This window comes from Aulonocara stuartgranti (genome assembly GCF_965226115.1).
Source record: "Aulonocara stuartgranti genome assembly, chromosome: 17".
Lineage (NCBI taxonomy): Eukaryota > Metazoa > Chordata > Actinopteri > Cichliformes > Cichlidae > Aulonocara > Aulonocara stuartgranti.
This window is the reverse complement of record NC_138953.1, coordinates 17,415,132-17,439,801: the sequence shown is the minus strand read 5'-3', so window position 1 is coordinate 17,439,801 and position 24,670 is coordinate 17,415,132. Positions and strand designations below refer to the sequence as shown.

Sequence of the window (24,670 nt, the reverse complement as noted above, 5' to 3'; positions counted from 1 at the left end):
CACGGTTTGATTTTCTGAACTTTATTTAAAAAAGATGGGATTGTTTGTGTTTTTAGTCTAAAACAGGTGTTGGGGCTGAACAGCTGGATCAGCAGGTGTTTCTGGACTTACGGCTGCCAGCGGCAACAGCAGGTTTCTGGCTGTTTTGCTCCCTCATGGCGACACTGCCCATGTCGCTGGACGCGTTGCTGTTCTGTCGGCTGACTGTGCTGCTGCCGGCGGCCAGCTTTGTGGGCTCGGCGGCCGGAGGAGGCAGTGGCGGCGTGGGGACCCTGGCGGGGGCTGGAGCAGGAGGAACCGGTGCGGGGGCTGGGGGCATTGGCGTGGCAACGGGTTGGCTGGGGACAAACTCTGTCCTTGTGGTCTGTTTCTGCAGGATACAGATGAGTTTTTCAGTGTACAGTTAAGTGTACAGGTGAGCATGTCTGTTCATCTCCAGCTCCATGTTTTACTCATGACTCCTCAAGAGCAGCTTTGCATGATTCACAGTTCAAAATAATCCTCATTTATCTTATTCAGCGCATTAGCTGCAGCTCCTCCCTAAAAGCCTGCTTTCTTCTTATTGGCTGACTCCTGGAAGCCTGCAGAGGGGCGGCACATATTGTTTTCAGCTGTCTGTATAAAATAAATTGGATTTCTACCTCAGGAACTTTAAATTGAGCTCGCAATGAATCATTTTCCACATGCCATCAGGTCAACTTTGGGGGCGGGGCTTGCAGCGCTGAATATTCCTGATTGGTCAAGCCCTTCAGGTAATTTTAAGCCACCAGTATCTGCAGCAGCTTTTAAAACATTTTAAAGCACAGCCTCTACTTTCTCATCAGTCAGATTTTTCAGGGTCAGGGTTTAGGCTTCCTGCAGTCAGGGTTTTCCGACCCTCTGCTGGAACTTCAGGTGGTGTAAAAAAATTTAAAAAAAGGACCTGGACTAATGACGAGACACCTCTGTGAACAAAGAAAAACTGTTTTGATCTTTGAAATATCTAAAGCGGTGGAGTCTGTTCAGAGCTGGAGGCGAGCAGAGTGCTTCCCTCGAAACAGCAACAATCAGAGTCTCAGTGGTGTTTACCTCGTTAAGCTCTCCCAGTAATTGCTGCCAACAAGAAATGAGACAGATGATGGCGATGAGACGATGAATCAACATGTGTAACTCACTGCAAACTGAACCAGGGTCTGTGAGGAGCCACTACTGGTCACTGACCTGATCCTAGAAAACCTCTTAAAGGGACAGCCCACTGCTTTATTTTAGCCTTGCTCAGACAACAGCGGCACCAACAGTAAATGTTTATTCAGCGATCTACAGCAGCGCCACGAAGAACCGAAGAGAAACGTCACTGAGTTTCTGTCGGCTTTGGCATTTTACACTGAAAACCTCCACAGGAAGTATTAAAGATAATCCATCACAATTGTAATCCGTTAAACCACAGAAATTCCACCTTTAAAGATCAGCACGTTTACCCTTTTAGAATATAAGTAAAAATAAACTGAAATAAACTAAGGTTTAAAAATGTATTATCAACATTTCATATTATACTATAAATAATAATAATACTACAGTGGTCCCTCACTATAATGGAGTTCAAATACAAAACAGCATTTTGTGCAATTTTGCATTCTTTTTTCTTTTTTTTTTTTAACAGCGCATTGTGTTCTACATCCTGATTGATTGGTCTACAGCCAATCAATCTCGTGCCGTGTCTCCTGTACAATGCAGAATGCGTTCAGCATGTCAAATTTACAAATTACAAATTTTCAAATCTTCGATTGCTAGCAGTGTGATCTGGAGTGCTGTATTGTAGGTTTTCTCCCCAACAAACAACAATGTCAACAAAACATTTTGTACCGTCAGAGGCAACCATGGGTGCCTTTGGTTTCATTCTATAATATTGGACTTATTTTTCTACGAAGGTTTGAAGAGTGTTTAAACAAGAGAGAAAAGGGTGAAAATGTTCATGCCTGTCTGAGAAAAGTGTGTAGTGAGGGGTTTTACAGCCTTAAAACATCTATAATAATTGTAAAAAATAAAGTTGGCTACTTCATGGATTTCACCCATCACGGGTCATTTTTAGAAAGTAATAATAATAATAATAACAATAACAACAACAAGTAGTAGTAGATATTAGAACAATAAGTAAAATGTCCTTGGAGCTATGACGGAGCTCTGGGTCCTCCTGGTCCAGTCCACAGGACTGAGAGGAAAAACAGCTTTAATCTCTCTCTCAGCTGAGAGTCATTTCATAATTTAAAGGTAACCAGATTCGCTCAAATGTGACACTGTCCCTTTAAGATCACAGCAAATCAAACGCAGGAAGTGGAAACTACAGCGAGCTAGAAACACACACCCAGCTCATCCTACCTTGAACAACTCAAACTCCCTCCTTGGCATCATAAGCTGATGATTGATCATAAAGACAGAACATGAATTGAGGTGACTGAGATGGGACAGGAAGTGAGCCGCTGCGGTGAGCGTCAGAGCGTGCGTTACCTGGACGGTGTGGCTGTAGATGGGCTCTCCTCGGCTGGTCATGTCCACCGCTTTGGTGATCTCCAGGATGTTGTTTGGCACATAGCCTGTTGCACCGCAGCCGTTACGAACCTTCCACCACTGCTTCCTGTCGTCCAGCACCTGCCAGGCAAGAGTCAGGGATTACTTCACTCAGTCTCCCCCTCCTCCTCACTTCCTGCTGCGTATTTTCTGTTCCCATAGAGATGGGCATGTTTAATATGACATGAAGTCAATGTCTACACATTAAAGCTCTGAACACTCAGTTTATCTCAGTTTTTTATACTCTTGGATCGCTTTGATGTCATCTTAGACACAGAAGCCCCACCTACCAGCTTTTAAAACCTTCTCCAGCCAATCAGAAGAGACCTGTTTTTAGGGGAAGGCACTTTCAGAGAGGAGGGGCCACACTAAGGTCTAGTATCAGCTACATGAGGATTATTCTGAACTGTGAATCATGCAAAGCTACTCAGAGTCCAGGAATAAACCACGAGCAGAAGAAAACTAATATGATTACCTCAACCACCTCGTCTTTAAGCACCGACAGCTCTGTGTTGTTCCTCCCCACAAAGTCGTACTTCGATTTGGCAAACATTTTGGGCTGCCCTCTGCCATCAGCGTCGAAGCCTCTGAAACACACCAACAAGGAAGACTTCAGTCCAAAAAAGAAAGAGGACCCGAAGCAGCACAGCAGCTCCACAGGGCCAAACACCGAACTTTAAAGGTAGATCAGTCTCCGAGGAGGAACATCAGGTCAAACAAAAACCTCTTCTCACTTTAAGTCTGATCGGTTTGGATCTGACGCCATGACGCTGCTGAACATCGTAAAAATGCGATGACATAAACTAAACGGCTGCAGCCGTGGAGAAATGTCCCACCGACAGATCAGAGGAGCGTCAGCCAGAAGAAGACAAAGATCATAGCGAGCGAAGAAGAAAACCAGCAACAAAAAAAACCAATCAGCAGCAGGAGGACAAACAGGAAGTGACAGAAGATTTATCAATATTTTAGCTGATTAAAGTTTACTGATCAATGATTATATTTCCTCACCTCTGTTTTATATTCAAATATAAATGAAATGTTCTGACGTTGATAATTAAACTGAGTCACATTCAGTAACACTTCATTAATGCATGTATTATTTTCAAAACATTTACTCAACGTTAACGCCATAACTGCATTAATGCGGCAAATCTACGTTTGCTCATTAACGCGGATCGCCCCGTGTGAGGGCTGCATAGAATCAATGCGTTAGTGCGGTTAGTTCGTTAAGGCGGGTCGCTCGTTAACGCATTAGCGCCGTGAAGCCCCTTGCACGGGGCGATCCGTGTTAACTCGCTAACGGAGATTTGCTGCGTTAATGCGGTTATGGTGTTAACTGTAACGAGATTAACGCTGACAGTGCTAGTATATTTATATTCATTTATTATGAAATCTTATTAATTATTCTATTTGAGCATGCATAAATATTTGAATAATAATTATTATTGTTATGATGTTGATGAAGAAGAAAAAAAGGAAAATTAGATTGAATTCTTTCTTAATTCTGGTTTGTTATATTTTCTTTGTTTACATACGTAGTTGTTTAACCATTTATTACTTTTGAAATATCTTCATTTGAATTTTTATAATGAATTTCTATTTACTGTTTTCTTTATTCGCTCATGTTTGAACTTCTTTTCTTTAGTTAATTTTTTAGAAATTTTGTTTTTAGTTCATCTAATCATTGTTGATTGTTGTGTGATTTTTCTTTATTCTGCTGTATTGATTTTGCCCCTCCCAGGCCTCCGTAGAGCAGAGCAAGCACAGCAGTGGGATCAGTTCTCCAGGGCGTCATGTGACCTGCAGTTACCGGTCTACACGGCGGCTGGCGGCGTGTTTGAAAGCAGCCACGGCCGTGTCCTGATCCAGGATCTGCATGCGTTTGTAGGAGGTGTTGGTGAAGGCATACCCGTCAGCAGGGGAGAACCTCTGCAGCGCCACCTGCAGCAGAAACAGAAATCACACCACGAGTGAGTACCGCGTCAGCGAGAGAAAAGCTTAACTCAGAGCCACTTTCACATCCCGCCCCTTACCTCCTGAGCCACCCACGGCCTTGGGTCCTCCGGTCTCTGCAGGTTGGCGTTGGCGAGGCTTTCAGCAAGCTGAGCGAGCTCCTGCTCACGACTCGGGGTTGTCGCCGGCAACGCAGGTGGTTCCCAACCATTACGAAACCTCAGAACACACGGCGGGAAGTAGTGGTCCTTCGGCCACTCCAGCCTTTAGGAGACCAAGATGTTGATCAGTCAACCAATTAAATCAGTCGACTGATCCATCGGTTACTTCCTGTCTGACCTGCTCTTTGTCCATCCGTCTCCCAGGGCAACCCACAAGTGTCTCTCCTCCGCCGTCCCCGAGGCGTGAAGGAAGTCGATGGCGTCTCTGGTCAGCAGAGGAATGACAACGCTACGAGCCAGATCAACGCTGCCCGAAGCCTGGATCACCTGAGCGGAAGGAGGAGGAGGGTGTGACAATAAAAACTTTTTACTTACATTTACAACACTGTTTGGGGTTGTCTTAGGTGTAGCTGCTCTGGTGTTCCACCTGAAGGTCTGAGGGTGGAACTGAGACTGGAACCTGAGATTCAAGGTTGGAGCAGCAGTTGTGATATGTGACGGTGTTTGTGGACCAGCCATCACACTGATCTTAGGTCTCGAGTCCCTCATGCTCCTCCTCCATGTCAGGGGTTTGATGGGAGGAGAGATTCTGCCTCTCAGCTAAAGGATGGATGGATGGATGATAGGTGGAGCCTCTATCTTTCTTTAGTTCTTAAGGATTTATTCCAGCTCCATGCCTGAAGTCAGAGCACATACAGGAAGTAGCTGTGTGAGGCGCCAACGCTGACTTACCATCTTTAGTGGTGTGAACAGGAAGTGGACCAGCTCCACGGCACTCGGGTTTTGGATGTGGTCCTTCAGCTTCCCCTGCAGACGGAGCACAGAGAGCTCATGAGGCAAGAAGCAGGTTCATCACCAACGAAACTATTCAGTCAGTCTGACAATAAATAATCAATACATTTAACCTGCGCAAGAGAAAACACGGACAAAAGATTCATTTATGATCAGCGAGTTTTATATCAGCAAATAAACTGTGAGAGGAGGGAGGAAGGAGGAGGGAAGGGGAGGAGGAGGAAGAGAAAGAGGAGGTAGGAGGTACCAGCTGGTTGAAGGCATGCTTGAACTTCTGCAGACAGTCGACAAACTCGTCTTCGCTCGGAGGTTTGGAGCGCAGCGTCAGGACGCCCTCTGGTGGACACAGAACATGACAGAGGTCAGTTTGTTTAACTGAGGTCAGTCACAGGTCACATGACTCAGAGGAGGGAGGAATGATAGGTGTTCCTGTCACTCACACTAATTTATTAAAACAGTTTGGAAATAAATCAATAAATGTATTGTTGAGGAACGCAGTGATTCAGAAATCTGAAGCAGCCTGATGGGAAACAGCTGCCAGCGAGCTGATCTCTGATCAGCACATCCCTCACTCTGGTTTCAGCAGGATCTGTCTATGTGGACAGTACTGTATTGTAGTATCAGCACTTTTACTGCATATTTTGATTGGTGTGGCTCTGCTGCCTTCTCACCTCCGGGGCTTTTCTTCTTGCCCTTCTTGTTCTTCTTCCTCTTGGAGAGCTCACCGAAGGCCTCGGCAGCCTTCTGAAGTTTGGTGACGAAAAACTCAATGTCATCCAGGATGTGGTTCAGGATTTGCTGCGAAAAGGAGAAGCTGTGCTCAGGATCTTTTAATATTTGATTCACCTTCACGGTGGCTTGCAGGTTTCCTGTATGCGTTATTTAATGATTAAACCTGAACAACAGCGCAGCGTTAAGCGCTCTCAGCTCCCTTATGTAAGCAGATTTGCTCTCCAAAGCTTCCAAACTCTGATTATGCTTGAATGAAGCAGCCTTCTTCAATCGGCTTAAATCTTCTATTGTGCCACAACCCCGGGCCGACCTCAGATTCAAGTTTAGCTCCTCCAGCTGCTCTCAGATCAGCCTTGAAACCCCACCCACACATGGGACACTCACCACATCGCGATCTACGCGAGCTGCCGTCATCTCCACCGGCCCATTGTCCTGCGACAGCCGTCTATCGTCTGCTGCAGAAGGGAGAAAGCGCATGTGTGAGGAAAACGTAACACCCGATTCATGAGAAAACATTAAAGTGTGACTGAAAACCAACACAGACATTTTTATTGCTACGTCCTATCACCCATATCAGTTCCACACAGAGTCACATCACAGTAAATCCTCAAAGAAATAAAAAGCAGAATGATTCATCTGAATAAACTTTACCTGCAGCCTTTGTATTAAAAAAACAAAACAAAACTCAGTATTTGTTGCTTTCACTGTCAAAAAGAAAACAAAAGAACAAAACAAAAACAAAACCCATGTGAGCTTGAAGCAGCTGGTCAGAGATAATCCCAAATACTCTGCGAAACAAGCCGCTTAAACTCCTCCCACTTTAACCCAAATTTCTTCTGACTGGCTGTCCCTCACAACCAGAAGGTTTGAACCGCAGGTGACTGGGGCTTCTAGCAAGTGACATAACTCACCCTCGTACTGCTCATTGGTCCATGCCGACCAGGCTGCTGCACGACTCTTTACGTCCACCAGATCAGGTGACGGTGGCGGCTGGGGGGCAGGAGCGGAAGGGGGAGGGGGGATAATGCCATCGCTCTTCAGGATCATCCTGCAGACAGACAGATCAGCCAATCAGCTTCTAGGATGAGAAACTGGGCTTAGTAACCCTCAGAGTGTCTCAGCTCTTACTTCAGGGTCTCCGGCCGTTTTTTCACTTTGCTTCCTTTGGCATCCATCATGGCACTTTCTACGTCAGCTTGGATCAGATTTGCCTATCAGAGAAAGAACATAGATCATTAAGTTGTTCATCAGGATGAAACACATTTATAACGTGACATCTGACTCTGTCCAAACAGGCCGGTATTGTTGGAGTCCCACAGGGCTCTGCCCTCGGTCCTTTGCCGTTTACATCAAAGCTGAATTTTAATCAAAGTTTTCATTTACTAGCAGCAAACAGGTTTCACAGCAAACTCCTTCATCACACAGTAAAGTCAACTTTAAAGTGTTTTAGGACTTTTGGCCCTCAGGGCTAGCTTAGTGTCTTGCCCAATCAGAGGCTGTTTACTTTGATTTCGTCGCACTGGAACAGGTGGAGGTCGGGTTTGACCTGACCCGGCTCTTTGCAGATCAGAGCCAGGATGGAGTCGTAGCTGCAGGCGTTCATCACGGCCTGGCAGTGCTGGATCGAGCCAATCTGGAAGTTCTCCAGCTCGTTCTGAAGGAGAAAAACCCACAAGTCAAAGTCGGAGTGGGTCACACTGAGCTTAAAGCTGAGGACACACTGAGAATCAGTGTTCTTTTTTTGCCTTTTGTAATTAAAACAAACAAACAAACAACCCCCCCCACAAAAAACAAAACCAAAAATAAATCCTTGTTTTTAGCCTCACCTTTGTTCCTAAGTCGATGAGGCTCACCATCTTCTCCTCCACCTGCAGCAGCATCTCCTGTGTCCACACTTTCCCTTTAGCATCGAGCAGACGGAGGCGTCTGATGCCGTCATCCACCGTGATCATCCCGTCTTTGCGGTCCAGCACAAACGTGGTCAGGTGCTGAACAGACAGATTTAGAGTAACGGCAGGAAACTGAACATCAGCAGGACAACAGGAGCTTCAAGCGATCACAGTCACAAACAAAACAGCTTATGTTTTTTATAATTTAAGTGGTGATTTTTGGTCACTTTGTATGTGAAAACCTTAAATTTGAACACGTTTGGTTTGATAAAATGCAAGGCAAGAGGAGCAGGCGTGAGCACCAACCTCCACATGATACTGCGATGTGTCTGTCAGGCTGTTGATGCTGGTTTTGGTGTAATGTTTCCTTTGTTCTGTTAAAAAGAACAGAGAAAAACTCTTATTCTGGACTGTGAATATCATGTTTATGTCTCCCTAAAGTCCCCCTGGGAACCTGACTGTGTTCATATTTCATGACTGAAGCTGGAAATTAGCATTCAGCTTTGATTTTATGGACTCAGAGAAGGCTTGAGGAAACTGTAATGAGAAGATGGTTTTATGCTGCTCCAATGACCTATAAGTGACACTAAAGCAACACACATGACGATGCTCTGAATTAAGCAGAGAAGAAGAGTGAACCTGGACATGTGATGGATTAAAGGTGGTGTTTGCAGGAGGACGTCAGTAATTCAGCTGCTTCAGAGCCCCTCTGGAAGGAGGTGACAGATGTTATCAGCTGTGATGGGAACAAAGAGGCCGCTGAGAGCCGCAGATAAGAGCCAAATCTGCATCGTCACCATTATCTCCACCTGGCAGGAGGACCGGCACACAGCTGCTCACAAATCAGCGGCAAAGCAGCAGAACAACAGCCAACAGCGACGTCCTTGCTAGAGTCCACGTGTCGTTTCAGTTTTTAAATAAACTCATTCACATGTGCACCAACAGGTAATGGTTTCACAGATTACCCATGATGCTCCTCTCCACCAAGCGCCAGGACGTTTGGCTTTTATTTGTGTGAAAACAAAAACAGCATTGAATCCTTCAGCTCTCATCACAGAGGAACGACCTGAGCTCAGGCTGGAGCTTCTTCTTCACTTGAATAAATTTCCTGTTCACACACGGAGGAGGGCTCACATGAAAGTTTTGCCTTAAAGTCCAGCTGTGTGTTTGCGCATTTTGGACTTCCTGCAGGTTAGAGGGCGGGGCTAACTGGGTTTGTTGAGACTGTGAGGGACACCATTCCGTCATTGGTCCCAGGAAATGTTAAAGTGACCTATGTGATCAAAACCGTTGTTTAATCTTGGTTACATGATCAAACACAGTGCTGACGTCTCTTTGGTGACCTGAAGCCTCCTCGGACATGGGCAGCAACTCCAAACAGCCCCTGGGCGACTGACAGGGATCAGAGCGAATTAGCAAAATAAACCTGGCAATGAAATCCTGAGCAGAGCTGAAAGTTCAAAAGTTTGGAGAACAGCAGCCGACTTTTATCCCACGAATGACCCGAGCAGCCAGAGTAACCAGATCCTACATCACTGAAAACATGTCTCAGAGGAAACACTGAGCCTCTGACGAGGTTAACCCTCAGCCGTCCAAATCCTGGTTGGAGTCTCTGGACACTGCAGATCTTCCTTCTGCCTCAGACACGGCAGAAAGTTTCAGCAGGAATCGTTCCTGCAGTGAGAACATTCACACACACAGCAGCTCCATAATCCTGCAGCTCCTGATCACATCACATTTACCTCACACTCAGCCTTAACTCAGCGCCTCCAACTGAAGTTTATATCAACAGTAGGCCCGCTGGACAGCTGTGGTAAATGTCAATGTGAGCATAAAATTTGATTTCCTGCTGATGAACTGAGGAGGCCTCAGTCAATGGCTGAAGAGTCTAAAGCTGGAGGTCTGAACTTCAGTCACATGTTCACTGAGGTAAAGTTCACTGTGACGGAGATCATAGGAGATAGAGACCAGGAGCTACTGCACACGTGTTCACAGTAAGACCTGAGGGCTAGCTCACACGAATCAAACATCTGTCCCATTACAGATGTTTGACAACACGAGTCGTACCCCCGAGTTTGGACTTCAAACCTCTGTCTGAAGATAATCGATGCTTCACAAGAAACATCGACTCTGCAAACACGTAACGCCCAAACGAGGCAAAACACGACACACACACACACACACACACACACACACACACACTTTCATATCTTGGTGGGAACATCTAATTGACTTACCCTAACCATCAAAAATGAATGCCTAATCCTAACCATAGCCTAACTGTAACTTTCACACTAAAACCACATTTTGAGTCTCAAAATGCCTTCAATCTCATGGGGACAGCCTTTTGTTGCCATAACGGACTGTTGGCCCCCCCAAAAATAGTAAAATTCCAAGTTTTGGTCCTCACAAAGATATGTAAACGTGGTACACACGCAAACAAAAACACACACACACACACACGTCTCACTGTGACTTTTCTTTTTGTGTTTGGCAGACGAACGAAGAAAATAGATTTCGTCAGATCCTGTGAACAAAGATAAAGCAGATAATGAGGTCATGGATCATGTCTAATTTCTCTGAAACCCAATAAATCAAACAAAGATTCACAGGTGAACGGAACCTGCTCAGGTTCAGTTCACCTAACTCACCTGGAGTCTCAAACTCAACTCCAAGTCTCAGTTTGTTTCAAGAATAAAAGCACCTAAATCTGAAGTAATGAAGACTACAGCATGTGGTGTTCAGAGAAATCTGTGCATGTTGTTTAGTCCTCACTGACGTCATGACCTTAAACCATTTCTAACATCAGCTCCTCTCACAGGTAACATTCCCACCTGCAGACACCTTACAGTCAGCTACCCATTGTACCACCCCGATCACGGATGTCATCTCTGAACCAAGCTTTATTATAAATGAGGTCCAGAATGATCCAGGACAGCCTCACCATTTCCCAGGAGGAGGAGGGAGAAGGGAGGAAGGAGGGTCCTCACCGTAAAGAGCTTTGGCACTGGTCTTGGCTTTGTGCGTTGCAGGCTCTGGAGATGGAGCATCATGGCCGCTGGGACAGAAAGCAGAACAGAGTTAGGAAGTCAAAGGTCAGATCTGAGATCAGCTGATGATGCAACCAACAGCAGCTTCTGATTGGACGCCAGGTGATTTTACCTGACAGGGATACTGCGTGAGTGTTTGATTTTATTTCACTTCATCTCTGAGGTGTCCGAGTTTGGCTTCTGTTACAGTTTTATTTATGATGTCACTTCCTGCCTCCCCTCCTGTGCTGATCTCAAACCGGCATCCCGCCTGTGTCACTCGATACTTTTGCACGTTCACACTTTAATTCGCCACATGACGACGTTTATAATGAATGAGCGCGATTACAGACTACATCAGAGCCACGCCGGCACAAAACCTGACACCTTACAGGAAGCGCAGCACAGCAGCTGGTCATGTGACACACCGCTGATGATTGCCACACAAATGAATCTGTGCCAGGAACTCACAGGAAGTTATTCTTATGAAGTTATACGCGAGACCCTCTTTAAATGATTATTGACTTTATAAATAAATAAAATCAATAATCATTGATTTCAGATCAATATCCAGTCTCCATATATGACTCCAAGCCAGAGAAATTAGCTGGTCTATCCCAGATTATCCTCTTATGTGGGCAGGGACACGCTGATGTTTTTAGGGCTGGGGACAGTGAATAAACACACGAACCAGGAAAAACAGAACGGTCCTGCTTCAGAACCAGAAACCATGAGATCCGGTCTCTGCTCCTCCAGAGGTCAGACAGCTGCTTCCTGTCCACATCTCAGTTTATTTCTTAATAACACCGTCACAGAAGCAGATGCCTCGGTATAGACGTAACAGAGACCAGTAAAGCTCCTGAAGCGTGTCCGGTTTGAGTTTTCATTAATTTTTAATCTGAGGTTTTCTCAGAGAGAAGCTGAGCTGCAGTAATATTTAACTTCTACTGCTGCGAGACGAGAAGCGTCAGCACGGATAAGAAACTCAGAGACGCTTTCAGTTGGCCACAAAAATCCTCCAAAAACTGTCATTTTACAAACAAACAACAAAAGTTCTGACTTAACCATTAAAATTGTTTAATGGGCACTACTCAGTAATAACTGGAATTATTAACAAAACTGAACATTGTCATGCACACTTCAAATACATTTAAAATTGAAACTGTAAATATTTTTTAAGCTTTACCAAAGACTATACAAAAGTATGTTTTAAATAATAATTACTATTTTATAATAATTCATAATACAAGACTTACTAATGAAAGATTTCAGTCGTTACAATTAATCTGCAGTTAAACTTAAATTTACTCAGTTCATTTACATCACAAATTTATGGTTGTATTTTATGGTATTTTTAAAAAGTTGTAGTTTTGTAATCTTATTTTGAAATCTGTTGAATATTTAAAACTAATACTTACCAAATTGTTTAAACTATTTTAAAAATAGCCACAAAATATACACACAACGAAAATTGAAACTGTTCAAAATAAAATGTTTTATACATTAACCTCAGTTATTTACTTAAAGAATTGATGAACGAAATTTACCAGAGTCCAGTAAAAGCTCAGTATTAAAATAAAACTTTAAAAACCTGAAGAGATTCTCTTATTTCAGAAACAATCAGTGTCACAGAAACAGCACAGGTTATGCCTCATATCAGAGTAAGCATTATTAACAGTGTTTCACATTCAAAAAGTGACCATGTGAGCTAACGTGGCTAACATGGCCAATAGCAGAAAAGGCTGCTGGGAAACTCACTTGATGGGCGAGCTGTAGGAGCCGAAGACGCCCGAGGCGAGAGCTGGAGATTCGTATCCGTTCATGCTGCTTCACGGTGGACCATCAGCTGGAAGAGACGCAGACGCACCATGAGTCACATGACCACACTGCTGGGTCAAAGGCTAGCTCCGGGTAAATGTAATACATTTATCTGCTGTGACCAAACATCTGCACAAAGCTCATACCTCCTGAAACTACTGGAATGCACTGGTGCCGTAAAACCACAATTTTATTGATATATGCTGAGGCGTCAAAACTCATCATTTTACTAAAACTAAATTAGTGGAAACGGCACAAAAAAGGCCAAACAGCAGCTCTTCAGAGGCCTGTGGGTCCCCTAAAACTCTATAACTCCTAAAAGCTGAAAATGAAGCTGAAAATGAAGCTGCCACGCTGCCGTTCCTCTGACATCCAGCAGAGGCAGCAGTGGTTCAACCTGTAAGGTATGGACGCTACGATGACAGAGCAACCACCTGACCGCCAACATGGCTGCTGCGAGTACTGCCAGAGCATCCAGGATGGCTGCTGAAACGCGAGGGTTTAATCTGGATGTTTCTGAGTGCTGAGTGGCGAGTCGCCCTCAGAGAGTTCATCTCATTAATGGCTCGTTGGGCGTTCCCCACGGAGCGGCAGGGAAATTAAAACTGCGTGGCACACAAAGGGGGCCCGAGCATATTTATGGTAGTTAATGACACAGTATGTACAGTGCAGCCACGCGTGATTACTTTTCCCACAGCGCCATTCAGCTGGGACTCATAGCCATGGTAACCAGGCTGCAGCCATACTGTTTGTGCTGCAGAGGAGGAAAACCTGTGAGACCGCAATCAGGGAGAGATGAGTCCACAGCAGGAAGTGATGTAACGACAGCAGAGTGAAAATACCAAAACACCATCTCAAAATACACTGGCTGGTTAGCTCCTCCGATCATGAGCCCTCGCGGGTGACAGCAGCAGAAACATGAGGACACAAAGGTGAGGAAGAGTCAAGGTACAGGCATTACAACCCAAACCAACTGAGACTAGGGCCAAGGCCGGATCTGTGACCTCATCGAGACCCTGCCTCCAGCGTGACAGGAAGCCATCACAACCCCAAATAAGCCCAATATACGTCAATGTTTTCAAAAGGTACAAAGACAGCAGATACAGAAAGCAATGAAGAAGAACCAACCACATAATCCGCTGTGTGCTTCTCCACTAAACCAATACAATCCAAACGCAGGAACACCGCCACTGATTAATGACGTTCAGAAAATAAATTTTTTTGAAAATCCAGTTCAGCTCTAAATGTTCATGTCTGAAGGCTGTGATGTCTCTGGTGGGCGGTGACGCTACTGCAGGATCGCTTGAGTGTTTCGAAATTTGAATGATCATTTACGTTTTACTCCACCATCAGCATCTGGCTTGATTCTACACTGATTCCAAATTTGTCATCCTGACTTTAACTTGCTCACCTGAGCACGTCCACCCACCTGTGCAGCCCCAGTGGCTTTAAATCCTCATCATTACTCCCACAAAGCCCCGCCCACTCTGATGGATATGAAGTTAATTTTCCACCACCTCCTCCTGACACCCCAGGAAGCTGAAGGGGTCAAAGATCACGCTGGTTAGGCTCAGTTTTGTCATCTCTATTTGCTCTGGGAGGAGATGCGGTCACCACGGCAAGAGCCACTTCTTCTTTTCTCACTTATCTTAGGCGGGGCATCAATGGCGCTGTGAGGTCAGCAAGCTTTACGATAACGAGGCGTTTACAGCATGATTGTTTAAATAGAGTTTCCTGAACGTTTCCCGGTATCCTTCACTCAGCAGGAGGAAGGTGGGGATTAGGTGTGTGTAGAGTTAAAGCTCCTTACCGATCCTGTGACACACACTTTAATCCTTTAAATGCCATGTGGATTTCAAAGTAAAAGCACACAGATTTAAACTGGTTTGTAGTGCTGGGCGATATGACGATATATATCGTGTGAACGATAGAAAAAATGGCTATTGTCTTCTGTCGTTTCTAACCTAATTTTATAATTTATTACATAAAATATATAATTAAATAGCCTGGGGCAAATATATCAGCGTTGTCTTCTCACTATACATACTCTATTTTCTCTTGCGTAAATTTAAAAAAAAAAAAAAAAAAAAAAGGAAAGGTTTTTCACAAAGAAACTCCGTCTTGTTGTTTTGCGACATGGTGCTGCTTTACGTGCACCCAGATTTGCAACATGCTTTACAGTAACTCAAAACGATGGATGCGCGACAGGTTGCAGTTTCATGCCCGGACATGCAACAGGACGGCTACACAGGCAGCTCAAGAAGAAGCACTTTTACCGAATCTGGCATTTGGTTATAATTTTTGAAAAACAAAACAAAACAAAAAAATTAAAAGTGAAGGCCACAGCTGTTTTCATTTGATACATTTATATTGCTGCACTAAAATGTATGTTTGTCATTTTTGTGACAGTTCCGTTAAATGTCTCTTCAAAATAAAGTTGGAGAAAAGAAACTTTTCAGAGAATAACTGGAAACGTGGCAATATTGTGGTATATCGTGATATAAAATAATTCATATCGTGATAAATATTTTTTCCATATCGCCCAGCACTACTGGTTTGTGTCAGGAAAAGAAAAAGTTCACTTTGATTCTCGCTGTGAGTCACACCTAAAAGCCCCCTCAGTTACCCACAGTCGTATCAGGCTACAAAAAATAAAATGCCATGTTTATTATGAGTGTACATTATGAATATAGGACGCTGTGATGTCACAAAAATATGGATGTGAGGACAGGTCGGCTTTCAAAGGAACTCCAGCTGTGAATAATAAATGTGTTGAGGTGAGCGGCGGGAGGAGAGGAGAGTGACATGTTAAAGAAAAGAGATGAAGCGGGGAGTCACCAGGCTGATAAGAACGTCCTTGGCGGTCACTCATTAACTGTGTGTTTGATCTGGGAGGCGTTTCCACGCCGACACTGGAAAAACACCCTGCTCGAGCCGCCACACGCTCTGGGCCTCTAGACCTGGAAAGGTCTGACATGAAGCAAGAACCGTGAGACTCCACCCACATAAAAGAGATGACACTGATGTCAGGGTTCAGAAGGTCACCGCAGCACCGTCGGCTTCCCTCCATCTTTACTCCGACAACAAACATCCACCTCACAGCGTTCCACTGAAACAAATTCAGGATCAAACTCTAATACAAGTGAAGGTGGAGAAGAACACACACCCTCAATCCAGTGCTCCGCTCACACTGCATCCATGTTTCAGAGAGAAGACATTTTCTACAACTCCTCCTTTTAGTTTAAATCTCAGAGTTTTTCCCATTTCCCGTTTCTCAGTGCAGATGGTGAACGAACTCTGCTCATCTCTCAGATATTAAACTGCTTGTGAAACAGCTCTGTTACCATGGAAACTGCTTCTGGTGTCTGCCGCTGCCTCACAAACCATCAGCTGACACAGGAGAGCCATCGCCGCCACGTCTCATCCGCTCAATCACAACTTCATCACCGTGCCCCTCCAATTTTCAGTTTTCCAGTCCCTGATCTCAGATGGCGGTCATGAGTCATGTGACTGGCTTCACAGTGAGGAGACATTGATTAACGTCCTCCGATTGGTCTGTAACCCAAATACTGAGCGTGTTCTGCAGCTTCAGCAGGAGGAACAGTTTGATGCCTCAAAGTTCACTTTCAAATCTTTTATGACACGTTTATTTTCATGTTCTCTAGTTTTATATTTTTCTGTAAATTATTTTGACTTCTTTAACTCTTTTCTTTATTATTTTATTTACATTTGTGAGAATTTTTCTTAGGTGGTGTATTTTTTTTAAAAATCAGTTTTCATGACTTTCTTGTAACTTCAATTATTTGCAGTGTTTTGTCTCATTTCCAATTTTATTTAATCATGTCTCTTTAGATTTCCCTGGTTTCTTTTTCTAGCAAGTACCTTTAAAAACATAATTTCATTCATTTATTTCTTCATTTTTTTATTTTATAGTGTTATTTTTAATCAGTTTTTAAAGATTGTTGCAGATTTGAATGTGAACTGTATGTTGAAGAAACACTTTATTAAATAAAAAGGTAAAACAAAAATTGCCTCAGTGATCGGGTCACTGACACCAATTCGCTCACAGCTCCATCACCTCCGGAAAAGATCCATACTCATCAGCAGTGACCGTGTGGTGCTGACATTGGACACTGCAGCACGTGTTCGCCAGCTGACCCGCTTTCAGACCCACAGCTGGAGGCACCTTTCCACCTGCAGTTTGTTCAAGAGCAGGTCCGCGAGGGCCGGCGCAGTAAAGGAGGCTAAAAATAATCCTGAGTAATCCTGAAAGTGCTGAAGTCTTCATTCCTGCTCAGAGGGTCACGGTGCCCATTACAGGCGGCCTCGTTACACCGGCTCACAGCAAGGGAGTACCGAGGAGCACACTGCACAGAGTGAGTGGAGAGTGGCTCGTCTCTGTGAGAGTGAGTTTCAGTGAACAAGTGCATCTACAAACACACCGAGCATCATTGACTGACACAGATTGTGGCAGGCACGGCAGCAGTCACAACCATGACCTGCTGACATCATGGAGGTCACACTGAAGGGCGCTTCAAACAGTTTCAGCAGAAACTTCCTCCAGTCAGAGCCACAGAACTGAACTGATCTCAAAGAAGTTCTGAGCTCTGATTACACCTGCCGCCAAACACAAACACGCCCCGTGGGCCTGCTGATTGGTCAATCCACCTCGTCAGCAGGTATTTGAGACAAAAGCGGAAAAGAATAAAGAGGCGTCCACGCCAGCTGAATGAATCAAATGGTTTGATTACCTCTTCAGCATGCCATCGTGTTTGGCAAAGGCCTGATAACAAGCCATTCATTTGATTAGGGTGTGTGGGAACAAGGATGCATCTAAAAGCTGCAGGACGGTAGCTCTCGAGGACCGGGACTGGGCACCCTTGATTTACACCCTGAGGACAGACAGGAAACCTTTGGCACCGTGAGCTGAACCGGCTCAAACTGCCAAACTGCAGCCTCAGAGTGACGACTGCAGTGGATCCAAAAATCGCAGCATAAAAGCAACTTCCTGTTGTCTCCTCAGGAGCTCTGATACAATGTTTTGTGCCACGTGGATCATTCACAGACATTCAGTCCCTGTTTATTGGTCCTAAATTCTGTTCAGGTTAGGATAAACCCCGCCCACTCACATCAGCAGTTCTCTTCGCTTCCATTGGAGGGAGTATCAGTCACTTGTCTGACTGAGGTTTGGGTTTAACAAAGATCTCCTCGGGACTCAAACATCTGGCTGCAGATGCTGTGATTCATGATAAACTAAGATCGTTGTGACCTGAGACCACCAGTTTGTGAGAGACAGCCAATCACAGGAAGCAGCTTTGAAAGGGAGGAGTTAGAACTTGGAGAGCGAATTATTCTGAATCCAGAAATTGAACCGCGGAATCCTTGCAGCAGACAAACCCACAGACGGCGTCTTCTCAGACCACAAAGCCTCGGTAACAAACCAAGCGAGCACCTACCTGTCCAAGTCGTCCACAGGTGAGCGGAGTGTGAGGTCGATGCCGCAGACGGCTCAAATAAAGCTTCTCTGACTCCAAGCATCATGTGGTGGATTAGCGAGGATCCAGGGCTTGGTGCAGCACCAGGATTCGCTGCAGCAGCGAGTTGGCGTCCAGGATCCTCTGCTTTAAGCCTGACTAATCACTAATGACGGACAGGTGGGGGATAGGGAAGGGGCGGGGCTTCCAACTGACAGGTGGCAGTGGAAACACCGAGTGGGCTTAAAACTCTCAGTTTACTCTGTGCAGAAGAGTCATGCAACACCCAATACTGTTATCAAAACTGGTCGCTAAGGAAATGTGCGGTTTATTTCTGTTTTCTTTTAGAATAAATGACTCATTGTGAGGGAAACGCATCTTATCAGCAGGCCACGCCCACCGCACCCATGGAGATCAATAAAGTTTAATCTAACCTGCAGCGATAATGGGTCCTGATTCATGTGTGGTGCTGACCCGCTTTAAAAATAAAATGTTATTTGTTTCACACAGCTGCTGCCTGATGACATCACACTTCAGTGTCACGATTACTTATTGATCTTCAGCAGCTGATCAACAGAGCCTCTGATTCAGACTCAAAGCTTCTCCTGAAGCTCAGAGTGCAGACAGATCTTCAGTTATTGATCAGTTATTGCTCACAGGTCATCTGGACTGGATCAGAAGTTTGATCAGCAGAGAAGAAGAACCTGGGATTTGTTGATCTGGCATTTCCTGGCTTCATAAACCAAATGTGTCCCCATGACTCCTCTTTGACGATTCAGTAGTGTCACAGAAACCAAACACCAGTCTCCAGGCAGGACTTTAATACCTGATGATATCACCGACTCTGATCAGGTACCTAACACACGTGAGCGTGTTGTTGTGTTTCCTTCTTCTGTTGTTGGATCCTCGAGTAGAGCACAGCAAATGTCCTCGGATTCTTCTCACCGAGCTTTGTGCATCGCAGCGCCCCCAACAGGTCAAAGTCTCAACTTTCAGATTCAACTTCCTGTTTCTGAGTACAGTCTCATCTCTGATTGGTCCATGCTGATTGGTCCATGCTGCCCTCCGTGTGGAGGATGGGGCAGGCGGGCCGTGGTGTGCTTCAGTAAATGAAGAGTCAGTCCCTCAGGAGGTCCTGAGCTCCTTTACTTCCTGTCTTTGCTCCTTACGACAGCGTGTGATACCTGGTGTTAGGTGAGACAGGTGAGTCGCAGGTGAAACAGGTGTGCCGACGCCCTTGCCTCCTCTTTGTTCTGCTAAAAATCAGACCGCTGGCTCAGTCCGAAACCCGACTCCCAACCGGCCCCAGTTTCCCATTTCAAAGCCATAATCCTGTAGCAACACCTGGCAGGTACGGTTACATCACACTGTGGTCACAGCAACCACAACACAGCCAAACAGGGAGAGCTCCAGGGAGACGCCCAGAAGATGGGACAGACGTTTTTCACTTTGATCTCAGAGTTCATGGGAAAAGTTTATAAGTGATATCATCGTAATGCGTGTTTCCACTCCATTTGTACCTGCTGTTGACATCACACACAGACCCTCATGACAACACGTCCACTGACCCTGGAGTCAGTTATGGTGCACAGTACAGCACAGTTAAGACCCGCTCACCATGGACAAAACCCTCCAACCACCAAGCTGAACACAATCAGAGGTGGAGTGGAGCAGCACAGGCATGGAAACATCCAGAAATATCCTGCGAGGCTCTCAGGAGGATGGCAGGCTGACGATGGTTCCCATGAAGAGCACTGATCCAAGACCAGCTGTGGCCTGCAGCAGCCTGACAGGAAGCCCACATACAAACACTCGATTACACAACCAGCTCAAAGGTCCTCCAACTGTTCAGCTTCAGAGCCCGCTGACCTTTGACCTGCAGGAAAAACAACCCCATCTTCCAGCAGTAAACACACACACAGCTGAAGCAGGTCTGATCACACCTTCTGTCAGAACCACTTCAGTGAAGTAACAGTGACCTAGACGTGACCTCAGAGAGGCTCATTATGGTGTATGGGGGAAGGAGCTTTCTGATAAACATCAGGTGACTGTGACCCGGTCAGGTCACTCACCTAGCTGCTCTGCTCTCGGCAGTGATGGCACGAGGTTCAGTGCACCACATGAATCCAGGTGTTAGCCGGTACCACCGGGAGGAGCAGAGAGCTTCCAGGCCGAGCCGAACAAGTGGAGCACCGGGCAGCCCTGTGCATATAGCCGGGGAGGGTCGCCTGCTGCCTGGGCCGCCTCACACACCTGCCCGCTGACTGCTCGGATCCGCCATCAAAAGCAGGCAGGTGTTTTTATTCCGGAGAGAGCGAGCACCCGGGCGCAGGGAGGAGCTGCCCTTCACCTTCATTTACTATTATGAACACAGTGTGCCAAACTCCATTTAAGATTCTGTTGATTTAGGAAGAACTGGACTCCAGCCAGAATAAATGAAGGTGTGGGCTGTAAATGAGAAGCTGGGAGCTGAAATGGAAGCTTCCAGCCATTCCGGCGCACACACTGCCCGCTCCTAGCACCTCTATCCGGAATAAACTGGCATTAAAGTTGGTCTTTAGCTCCAGTCACCCATCCACTAAGACTCTTTGAGACACACCAACAGCAACAGAGAGCGCGGCCATAAAAGTTTAATTTACACTCACTTGAGCCCTGTCTGTGTTTTTGAGTGAAGCCGAACTGAGGCCGAGACACTGGAGCTTCAGGTAAAGAGGACTCGGGTATGTGTGTGCGCGCGCGCGGTCACAGCTTCACTGTGTGTGATCTTTCCGGCGGAATCTGGTGTGGGAGCCCGTGACCGCAGGGCTGCTGCCACAGAGCAGAGGGCAGCTCAGCTGCTCCGGTCCGCAGTTCCACTAAGGTCAGAGGCTCGAAGCCGCTCACAGACCACCACCCACGGCCGCCGGACTAACCCGGACCTCAACGCCCCCCCTCCGCGGCGGATCAGGAGACTCACCTGCAGGTGCGGCTTCAAAAATCCCGAGGTCACAGAGACATGGCACAGTCCGCGCTGAGAGCTCCGGGCGCTTCACCGGCTCCTGCCTGCACTCTGTGTCTGAATAACTGCACTCCTGTTCGGCTGCGGGAGCTCCTAGCGGAGATTAATCTGCGGCTGACTCTGGATCAGCTTTAAAGCAACGGACCGCAGTAGAGGGCGGTGTGTGCCCTGAGTGAGGACTGACAGGACAGTCTGCCTACTTGACCACGCCTCCTTCACGCCAATCAGGTCGTTAAGTCTGACGTCACTAGCCGTGTCTGGGCCTAAACTCTGCTGCAGGTCCATATATCAAATGATTACTCAGCATTACTGAGAGTTGAAACACTGTCTAAAGTCTTTCATCTTTAATAAAATGATCAGCGTTCTGCTCTACCAGGTGTAACAATTGAGTTTAACATCCAGGCATCCATGAAAACGGAATTTATGACATTTAACGGAGTTAGAAGTTAGCAGGAAGTTAGCTCGCTAGCTTCTATCTAAATACAATATAGCATGTCCTGACTGCGGGGTTTTGGACGTGATAACAGAGCTGTACGTTTGAATTTGTTTCCAAAACCCCGCAGTCAGGACATGCTATATTGTATTTAGATAGAAGCTAGCGAGCTAACTTCCTGCTAACTTCTAACTCCGTTAAATGTCATAAATTCCGTTTTCATGGATGCCTGGATGTTAAACTCAATTGTTACACCTGGTAGAGCAGAACGCTGATCATTTTATTAAAGATGAAAGACTTTAGACAGTGTTTCAACTCTCAGTAATGCTGAGTAATCATTTGATATATGGACCTGCAGCAGAGTTTAGGCCCAGACACGGCTAGTGACGTCAGACTGAACAATCGGATAATATGAACTAATGAAATAGTTATGATATTGGTAATACAGAGAAATAAAAAACAAAAATAACTGGAAACATTTTATTATCAATATTTTTTTATTGAAGTTACAGTGTGTCAATTTTTCACTAACAGATGTCAGTAGCTGGAGTCTGCTGAGTTTTGTTTTCTTAACCCTCCCAAATCAAGAGCATAATCCTAGCTACAGTGGCTGCTGTAGGACAAAAATGTTTTAATCAGCCAAGAGAGATCAAAGACACTGAATCTAGATTTTACCTCATAACAACTGGCATATTTCTACTACTTTTTAAAAAATACATTATAAACACATTTGAATAATATCAATACTTACCAATAAATCTGGAATAAAACCCAGAAATGTGTCAATTAGATATTTTGGGTTCTCCTCAAAAATGTGGGCTACTGTTCATCTGCAAAGTTGCAGGTTCAGATCTGGCTCGGAGTTTTCCATCTTGCAAAGGCTGGCAGTGTGTATCTGTTTACTCTGGAGGAGGCTGCAAAACTTCATGAAAGGACTCAGACATAAATAAATGGTAAATGGCCTGCATTTGTATAGCGCTTTACTAGTCCCTAAGGACCCCAAAGCGCTTTACACTACATTCAGTCATTCACCCATTCACACACACATTCACACACTGGCAATGGCAAGCTACATTGTAGCCACAGCTGCCCTGGGGCGCACTGACATGAGTCGATGACTCAGTTATTAAGCTCAGATCCCACTGATAAAAACTATAGGTGAGCTGCTGAGGATATGCTGAACTTTTCTGCCGTAACACTGCTGTTTGTTCCACTGCTGGGCTACGCTAGCTGCTACTAACATCCATTAGCTTCTGTTAGCATCTGTTAGCCCTGTCTATAACACAGTGTAAAAACGTAATTAACCTGTTTTTATATTAGATGGATTTTACATTATTGTGGATTGAATGTTATTAGTGCACCAGTTCAGTGCTCGCCACTGAAAGCTATAAATATCTTAAAAATATTCCAAAATGAGGGACATATTGATTTTTGATCTATAAATGTCTCAATTAACCAATAATCTTCAATTTATTGAGACAGTGCTGATCAGGTCACCTAAAGCTGCCTTCCAGCCTACACTCAGGGAAGAAGGGGGCCCTCGCAGTGATAAGGCAGCGAGGGCCCCCCCTGCTGGGACAGGACACACTCAGCAACAGAGAGGCAGAACCTCTGCCTGCAGTAAAACACCATGGTACTAATACTCACTAAAAGTATCCGAGTATAGTCAGGACTCTTCCACGTGGCCTGAACCCAGAGATCAGTTTGTTAGCCAGAATCCTCAGGGAGAAGAGCTGTGAATGATGAAATAATGTAATGAAAATAATCCAAAAATCAGTCAATTGTCATGGTGACGACAATGAAAACAGGAGGTCATGTGACTGGAATTTCTGTAAAACCTTTTGTGAAAAGACTCAGAGTTCGTAACTGCGGCTAGCCTTATGCACACGTGTTTGTAAGAGTTTCACCTTCAGGAGGAGAATATCTTAATGAGTCACACAAATATGGCAAATGTGAATTAAAAGTCTGACACACAATTGCAAACTGCACAAAATCTGAAAAATCCTGCCTGTTTTCAAAGAGAAACACTTGTGTGAAACTTTAAAGCACATTGTCAGATCATCTTCAGTTGTGACATCACAATAATTTGCCCCACTTAGTAAATCTGTCCAGTAGTCCGTAAAGTAAAACTTGTCTTATTTTCTTATGTTTTACCTGCTGTGTATAATTCCTTTTCTCCCCTGATGGGTTGAACAGTGACCACACAGAACCTTAAACACACTCTGATCAGTTGTTATAGATCATAATGTTGAGCTCATACAACGTTCTACACGCAGCAGCAGGTCAACAGAAAGCAGTTTTTCTTCCACTGGTGCAACGTTTAAATGTAGCATGTCATTTTAACAGCTGCTGATAAAAACTGAATATGTCAGAAGGTTATGGGTGAAATGGAAAATACTGTTATGTTGAACATTTATATGCTCATTTCTGCTCTGTATTGTCGTTGTCATAAAGGGTGAGATGCTCAGTCACTATGAATTATAGGGTGGTGTCTTCTCCCCCCCTTTCATAAAGGATGGTCCAGCCAGCATCTCCTCTGCTAAAGGAAACAATACAAGAAGCACTGACCCTCCTTTCCTTAGTGTTTTGGAGAACTGGAACAGCTCAGATTATGGCCATCATGCAGATACTTGGCCCGCACCCCATTCTAAGAGCTTCATAAATAGCTGACCCTAATGACTGTGGTCAGGTTTGGACCAATCACAGTGCACATCTGAATCCTGTTTAAACGAGTCAGTGTGGCCTTCATTTACCAGGTGAGTCATTAACAGCCTGTTCCTGGCTGGCTGGAAACAGGGAAGCCTGCTGAGGACATGCAGGTAATGCAGCCAATGCTGACCCCTGCTG

At 45.2% G+C, this 24,670-nt stretch overlaps 1 protein-coding gene across 7 annotated transcripts in view; it reads right to left on the bottom strand.

Annotated features, from left to right (window-relative positions):
* eps8a (EGFR pathway substrate 8a, signaling adaptor) overlaps window positions 1-21,595 on the bottom strand; it is a 29,242-nt gene extending 7,647 nt beyond the window's left edge. For 2 of the 7 annotated variants that reach the window (XM_082509547.1, XM_082509553.1), the window contains exons 1-20: window positions 21,349-21,594; window positions 12,859-12,946; window positions 11,062-11,129; window positions 8,378-8,445; window positions 8,009-8,170; window positions 7,687-7,836; window positions 7,311-7,393; window positions 7,094-7,230; window positions 6,567-6,637; window positions 6,122-6,248; window positions 5,698-5,786; window positions 5,391-5,465; window positions 4,837-4,985; window positions 4,578-4,761; window positions 4,355-4,485; window positions 3,020-3,131; window positions 2,485-2,625; window positions 2,356-2,391; window positions 1,069-1,092; window positions 112-370 (exon numbers count right to left, since the gene is read on the bottom strand). In XM_082509547.1, coding sequence (XP_082365673.1) covers window positions 112-370; window positions 1,069-1,092; window positions 2,356-2,391; window positions 2,485-2,625; window positions 3,020-3,131; window positions 4,355-4,485; window positions 4,578-4,761; window positions 4,837-4,985; window positions 5,391-5,465; window positions 5,698-5,786; window positions 6,122-6,248; window positions 6,567-6,637; window positions 7,094-7,230; window positions 7,311-7,393; window positions 7,687-7,836; window positions 8,009-8,170; window positions 8,378-8,445; window positions 11,062-11,129; window positions 12,859-12,923 — 2,131 coding nt within the window. In that variant the 5' untranslated portion in view covers window positions 12,924-12,946; window positions 21,349-21,594. Of the gene's footprint in view, window positions 1-111; window positions 371-1,068; window positions 1,093-2,355; window positions 2,392-2,484; window positions 2,626-3,019; window positions 3,132-4,354; window positions 4,486-4,577; window positions 4,762-4,836; window positions 4,986-5,390; window positions 5,466-5,697; window positions 5,787-6,121; window positions 6,249-6,566; window positions 6,638-7,093; window positions 7,231-7,310; window positions 7,394-7,686; window positions 7,837-8,008; window positions 8,171-8,377; window positions 8,446-11,061; window positions 11,130-12,858; window positions 12,947-18,374; window positions 18,552-21,348 lie in introns of those variants that run through there. The other 5 variants (XM_082509550.1, XM_082509549.1, XM_082509552.1 and 2 more) reach the window with 5 other exon arrangements.
* Window positions 21,596-24,670: the final 3,075 nt, after the last annotated feature.